Source organism: Gastrolobium bilobum, unplaced genomic scaffold (genome assembly GCF_033153095.1).
Source record: "Gastrolobium bilobum isolate Gb01-03AN ecotype WA unplaced genomic scaffold, APGP_CSIRO_Gbil_v1 utg342044, whole genome shotgun sequence".
Lineage (NCBI taxonomy): Eukaryota > Viridiplantae > Streptophyta > Magnoliopsida > Fabales > Fabaceae > Gastrolobium > Gastrolobium bilobum.
Window position 1 is genome coordinate 1,184 of NW_026896321.1, and position 6,687 is coordinate 7,870.

The following is a 6,687-nucleotide window of genomic DNA, read 5'->3' on the forward strand; positions in this document are numbered from 1 at the left end:
ACCGTCAGCTTTTGCAGAAGAAGAGATAGATCCCTTAATCACCCTTCTCTACACATCAAGTCTTCTAATTCATTGCTTTTCACTACAACTTGTTCTTAAAAGTTATTATGTCCGTCTAATGATTATTAGACTGAGATTAATAACATGAACTTTATGAAAACATTCATCGTTCTTTTTTTGTGTGATGCAACTGTTGGAATTACTAATACATAGCCGATTTTGTTTTTATCTGCATGCTACAAGATAGGTCAATTTTTTTACTGTATTTTGTTTTCTATTTATGCTCAAATCAGTGCATCCATCATATTGTTATTGGTTCAATAATAATTAGATAAGTTCCAGAATCTTGTATCAATCATATTTTATTTATGGACGAAATAATTATTATATGATCTGATAGTCTCTGTATTGATAATCCCTGATCATGTCAGGCCAAAAGTTCATGTCTGTTGGGTATTCTTCACTCGGTATATTTGCTGGCAAGTTTGGTTCACAATGATTCTCTTGATTTTCACATAAATTTTTGGATGAGTAACCCTTATGTCGAACCCAGCATAGTACCTAGTCACCCAACTGTGACAGCATGAGACTGGTTTATTATTATTGAATCGAGTTCAAGTACTATGAATAAGGGATCATGCATGTTACCTACTAGAAATTTTTTTTATCTTCGTATAAGATACTTGTGTTATTTAAAAGGATACACACTTAACTCTTGAAAATAACAATCATGAAACAAAATGAATAACAGGTCTATAGTTATGGAATATGAAGGTTTATTAAACTATTGTGTTTTGGGTTATTGAAAACACAAAAAATAGTCAAAAACCTAATTCCCAAATGTGAGAACTTTCCTTCGTGCTTATGGTTGTTGCAAATAAGGGAGATGTTCTCTAACGAGAGATATTGAAAATTTAAGGAATAGAGAAAATGAAAGAGAAGACGAAGGACAATGCTTATGGTTATTATCTCTGCTATGTAGATACTTAGACCATGACATTTAAATAGTTATTATCTCGTGGGACGTGGAAGCAATATATAATGTATAATTGTGTATATATTACATAATGAGGGGTGCTGCTTTTCCAATAGCAATTAAAACGTGTGATATAAGTCGCAGTTTCGGTAAGTGGGACTAGGACTCAGTTTATGATATACCTCATGAGGCGAAAAAAAGAAAAAAAAAAGCTCAATCAGTTGATCGTGTCGTGGACCAGAGTTAATGGAGATTCCAGCACAGTGTTTTTCATTGTCCTCAATGTTTTTTTTTTTTTTTTTGAGATGTTAAAGATATTTAATTAAAAAACTGCTGAGGGCAAACACAGATGATTTCCCTCTGGTCTGTCTAGATGTGCACGTTAAGAGGTGTAGGAAAAGGTGACAAAAAAGAAGAAAATGGTACCATGATGCAAACTAGGGCATGTGAATACAACTAAATAATTGTGATTTACTGATAACAAAATCCTCTCGCCAAGACTACTTGTGAGCTACTTCATGACACCGCTGTGCAACTAAGTTGAAAGTTGACAAAGCAATTCTTCTTTGCTTAACACTTCTTTGCAAGCAGATGGCTGAAAAACATCAAATAAGCATATCACCATGGTGGAAACTAGAATAATATGAGCCTTGATGAAAATTTCTAAAGGAAAATGTAAGAAAGATAATTCCTACTTTATTGGTAGTAATAAATATTATCCGGGAACTTTTCCACAGACACTGAATTCCTGCATAAAAAAAGATTGTAATTTTTACCTGAAGCAATGACAACAATTTGCCCATTTCGGTGTCCACGTCCTTGAACATAGTTAAGCTCTCTGGAAGAGTGTTCCTTAGAAAGAATAGCATTGCTGAGGCAGATTTTTCCTATAAAAGAAACACAAGATTATCAACTTATAATACATGTTTGAAAAATAAGATAAAGAAGACACACATGCTGATGATAATAACAATAATGACTTGCTCGGTGATAGTGAAAATATAAAGAATGGAAGGATGAGTAAAATATCTAGACACTGTTCATGCTTCCAAGCATTGCCAACGATCCCACCCCAAGTGTTCATTTCAAAGAAAAACTATCAAAAGATAAATTGCTAAAAAATTTCAACATGAGATTGAGAGGAGGTATGTATCTTGATCATAATAAGAGGAGGTACCTTTTAACTATACACCAGGGATTATACCTTTGTTTATATAGTCATGAGTGGCATACCAAAAAACTAGCAGCAAAATTCATTCAAATGAAGCAATGGATGAAGTGAATAATCTAAAACTGAATTAATCCCCTAGACTACTAGCAAAGTGAGTTTATATGTACTTTAGAGTTGTTTCTCCTGTATTTATGTTTCAGGGAAATGAAGCAACTATCTATAGGTTATGGAAGTTTGTAGATCATAATAATCAGCTTTAAAATGATGCAAGTAAATTCAAATTCAATTTCACATCTATATATCTACAATACCTTCACTTTATAGTCCTGATCATTGTCAAGTGCAATAGAAAAAGCATTCAGAAGCCTAGGATGATAAAGGGTTTGCGCCACATGGACAAAGTTTGTAGGCGTCTCCATAAAATTAAAAGCTGCCAACCTAACTTGAGCATGAGAGTCTTGGAATGAATTCAAAACTTTGGTCAGCACTTCCCCAAGAAAATTTTCCATCAATACCTGCCAAAAATGTAATTAATAAACAAAGGTTAGACAGTGTGAGAAAGTAGTAAACCTCACCAGCAATTAAGTCAAAAAGTTATTAATATATATGAAAGCAAAGCAAAGAGAGTTGTTAAGATGATGAGGTCACCATTTCATCAGAGAACTCTTTTGAGATCACAGTAAGCAGTGTAATTCCAGCATGGCGCTTCTTCCATTCATTGGAATCCAAGTAAAGAGGCAACAGTTCTGAAGCAATTGCCAATACTTTACTCCCTCCAAGTGTAACACAAAGTTGTTTCAAACACTTTATTCCAAAGTCATGGTCATGGTCATGGTCACCAACACCACCATCCTCTTCAATACACAGAAGCATTTTCATAGAAACGAGGAACAACCTAACCACAGTTTGAGAAGGAAGGTTCAGCCACACGTGTTCACCGTACTCTTTTACCTCAGTCATGGCCATAACCAACTCAAACGCCAAACGATGCGTTTCTTTGGTCAAACCCTCACTCTCCGCAATCTGAAGCGCGTCGAGAACCATGTCACTCACGTAAGGCTTCAACAGAAGAGGCTCTTGAGACACGAGATTTATCAACTCAACGAACGCGATTCGAAAATAGGTACCTTCGAAACCGTGCAATAGTGTGAACACGCCAGCCATCATCGCGCGTAAGAGCTCATGGAACAGTGAAGGATCAGAGAACAACCGAACCAAACTCACAACCGCACCAAAAGACGCAACCTGAACGTTATGGTTCGACGACGCCAGAGAAATCAAGAACGACGAATGAAAAAGGCGGCGGCGGTCGCGGAGAGCATCGCAAACAAGAAAACAACAATCGTTTGGCAACGAACACAAAACCAACAGCGCGACTTCACGAAACTTGTCGTCGTCGTTTGAAGCGATAGACGACACAAGCCATTCAAGAATCTGAGACCAGTGTTGATGAGTTTTGTATATAGCGGAAACGGTTTCAGCGAGGACATAGAAAACGAGTCTTGGGACCTCTGACTCCATCACTATCAGAAGAAAGGTTTTGGATTCAGAAGATTTTGGATTCTTTTTCTTTTTCTTGGTCTGGTTTGGAAGGTTTTGGATTCTTGCTGAATGGTTACATTGACATGCAAGGGTTGCCTTATATATATAGAAAACTTTTTTGGTGGGTAGTATATGATATGAGGCTGATAAGGGTAGGATATGATATGGGGCTGATAAGTATAACAACCCTAAATATTGTATCATGATTAATGAAGAATTATGATAATTAATAAACGAGACATTTCATATGAAATAGTTTATGATTAAGTAAATTAGAAGTATGGGTCCAATGGACCAAAGACATAAGCATTAGGGATCCAATGAATTCATGGATCAAAGTATAACCCAACAAAGGAAGTTTTAATTCCATTTAATGTGGACAAGTCCAAGTGATACAAAGAAAGCTCTATATGATAAAGTAAAGTCCAATAAGGTAAATGAAACCCAAATCAAGTTAAAGCCCAAAGTAAAGCCATGACATAATAAACCTAAAGAAGTACTATATGACTGGGAATTAAATTAGAATTCTTTCCCTACAAGCAAGAAGCCCACGGTTTTACTAGAGAAAACAAGCTCTAAGAAGTCAATTTAAAGTGTCATAAAATCATGGAAAAATAGGCACAAATTAGGTCAGCTTAATAGGTTAAAGGTCCATAATCTTAAGGAATAAATCATGGTCCAAAATTAAAGGAAATCTTTTCCTTCCAAGCATTTAAAATCCGCGGCCTAGGTTTAGGAAATGAATTTGATTTTATTTGATTTTCAAGCCATTAAATGCAAATCGAATTTCCTTAAGTCAAGCCAATCAAATTCCTTTAAACAAGGAAGTTAGGATTATGATGATTAGTAGTCAATCACTTTCCCTAAATCAAGCAAATTGATGACAATATGTCAATCAATCAAATAATTCTGTTTCTTAAATCAAGGGAGCAACTTTTAATGACGATTAGTCACACATCATCAATTCCTTAAATCAAGCAATCACTAAATTTCCTTAATCAAGGAAATTGACATCATGTTCTTGTCCCTAAATTAAGCAATCTAACCTATGACAACAAATCACCACCTTACTCTCATTTAATGTGATCGAAACCTACCAGCAATCAAGTAATGGCAAGGCTTCTAGGTTGCCTATTTGAACAAGCTTTAGTCTCTCCTTTTTCCCTCTATAGCCGCGGCACTACCAAAGGAAAGAACAAAGAGTTTAGTTCATTTTGTGAAGTCCATGAATGCTTCGAAATGGTGAGTGTGTTAGTGAGAAATACCTAATTGTTCCAAGATCAAATACAAGCCTGGATCTTAGTCCTTCTTCCTAACAATTCCACCAAAGAACCCTTCATCTCTAAGCAAGAAAATCCCTCTTCTCCTCTCTTTAAGCTTGCAGCCTTGTATGTTCAAGGAGGAAGGAAGTTCATTCAAGAAGATTCAAAGTAGTCAAAGGTCAAGAAGTGTTTCCTTAAGTCGTTGACCATCATCAAAGGTAAGCCTATGAACCTTCTTGGTTAGGAATGACATGTAAAAGCATGAAAGTGATATCCTAAGTATATGATCCCTAGAAGGCCGAACCATGTATGATAATTATAAGCATGAAGAGATGTTTAAATGATATGAAAGATGATGAAATGATGATGTTAGATTAGCATGTTTAGTAGCCTAGGTTCTAAATCAATTTTGCATGATCATAACCTTAGTTGGCCGAATATATAAGATGATGTTTTGAATGATGCTCTAGGATTTAAATATGATAAATTATCAATAATGTTAGAAGCATGTTTTAGAAGTAATCCCTTAGGTATTTTAGGGCAATAAGGCCGAATGGTATGTAGCTAAAAGAGGTTTTATTTGATTAATGTTGAAAGGATCTAACCATGTTAAGTTAATAATATAATTGAAAGCATGTTTTAAAAATTATATTCCTAGATGTTTATCTATGGTGGCCGAACCTATACATGCCTAGAATGAAATCTTTAATAATTCTATTAAGTGTTATGATGACCTAATAATGTCCTAAAACCTACACAAGTGGGTAAGTAAGCAAAACAACTCCTCTAGGTAATTAAACCTGCAAAGCCGAGACCTATACATGGATAAAACACAAATGTTGAATGTTATATAAGTTACTAAAAGATGATATGATGATGTTAGGGAGTCAAGGGAGCAAACAGGCAAGTAAAGAGATCAAAAGTTGAAAGTATACAAGTAAAGAACGACAAGCACTGTAAGTGTTTACAGTTGTTGAAGTAATCTCTCTATGTATGCCACCATTATGAAACTATGATAAGTTATGGTCTGACTGCAATATGTTTATAGTGCTTTACATTACGTGATTATGATATTTTTGAAACTTAAAACCATGCTATTAAATGTTGGCCTGTGCACTGATACTCCAGTTGCAACCTGACGAGGACTCTGGGTATCTTTGTAAGTCCGTAAAAGCCGGCAGGAATATGATGATGATGATGATGGCATGATATTTTTATATGATGATGTTAAATGTTCCATTTTGTATTGTTATTATAAATTGTTGCAGGAGTAAGCGTCATAGTTGGAGAATGCTCCAGCTGTGAACCTTACTGAGATTTTCCCCAAAATCTCACCCCCCTTGACCACCCATTTCAGGAAAAGATGAAAGAAAGTAATAAGAAAGTTATGTGGGAAAGAAAGGGTAAGAGACTGGTACGTAAAGAAGAAGAAACTCCACCTACCTGGGAAGAGAAACTAAAGGATCTAACAGATAGAGGCCTATGGACTGAGGCTATGAAATTATTAATAGAAGCTTTTCCACATTATGGTTTCGATGAAGCACTAAGTACACAATGGCTAGAGGAACCACAACCACATTCTGACTGGGCTTATGATGCGGCATAAATTATGTTTTTATTTATGATTAGTTAATCTTTTTGGGATTACATTAAATAATATTTAGTGTTATTTATTTTGTATTGACGTTTTAACGCTTTTAATTTTATATGGAATAAGTATGGTTATGTGTTTCCAT

At 35.2% G+C, this 6,687-nt stretch overlaps 1 protein-coding gene across 1 annotated transcript; it reads right to left on the bottom strand.

The window, feature by feature from the left end:
* Window positions 1-1,476: 1,476 nt before the first annotated feature.
* LOC133298956 (uncharacterized) lies at window positions 1,477-3,668 on the bottom strand. Its single transcript, XM_061498342.1, has 4 exons — window positions 2,796-3,668; window positions 2,459-2,662; window positions 1,749-1,863; window positions 1,477-1,559 (listed from the first exon to the last, which is right to left on the bottom strand). Exons 1-4 carry the CDS (start codon window positions 3,666-3,668, stop codon window positions 1,477-1,479), a joined length of 1,275 nt encoding a protein of 424 aa, XP_061354326.1.
* Window positions 3,669-6,687: the final 3,019 nt, after the last annotated feature.

What these genes read in the sequence shown, in the direction of transcription:
- LOC133298956 (XM_061498342.1), bottom strand. Translation starts at nt 3,668, where the DNA reads ATGGAGTCAGAGGTCCCAAGACTCGTTTTCTATGTCCTCGCTGAAACC. An exon ending in AAGAGTTCTCTGATGAAATG is followed by an intron (nt 2,663 to 2,795) that starts GTGACCTCATCA and finishes CATTTTTGGCAG; the next exon opens with GTATTGATGGAAAATTTTCT. An exon ending in GTTGTCATTGCTTCAGGTAA is followed by an intron (nt 1,560 to 1,748) that starts AAATTACAATCT and finishes CCATCTGCTTGC; the next exon opens with AAAGAAGTGTTAAGCAAAGA.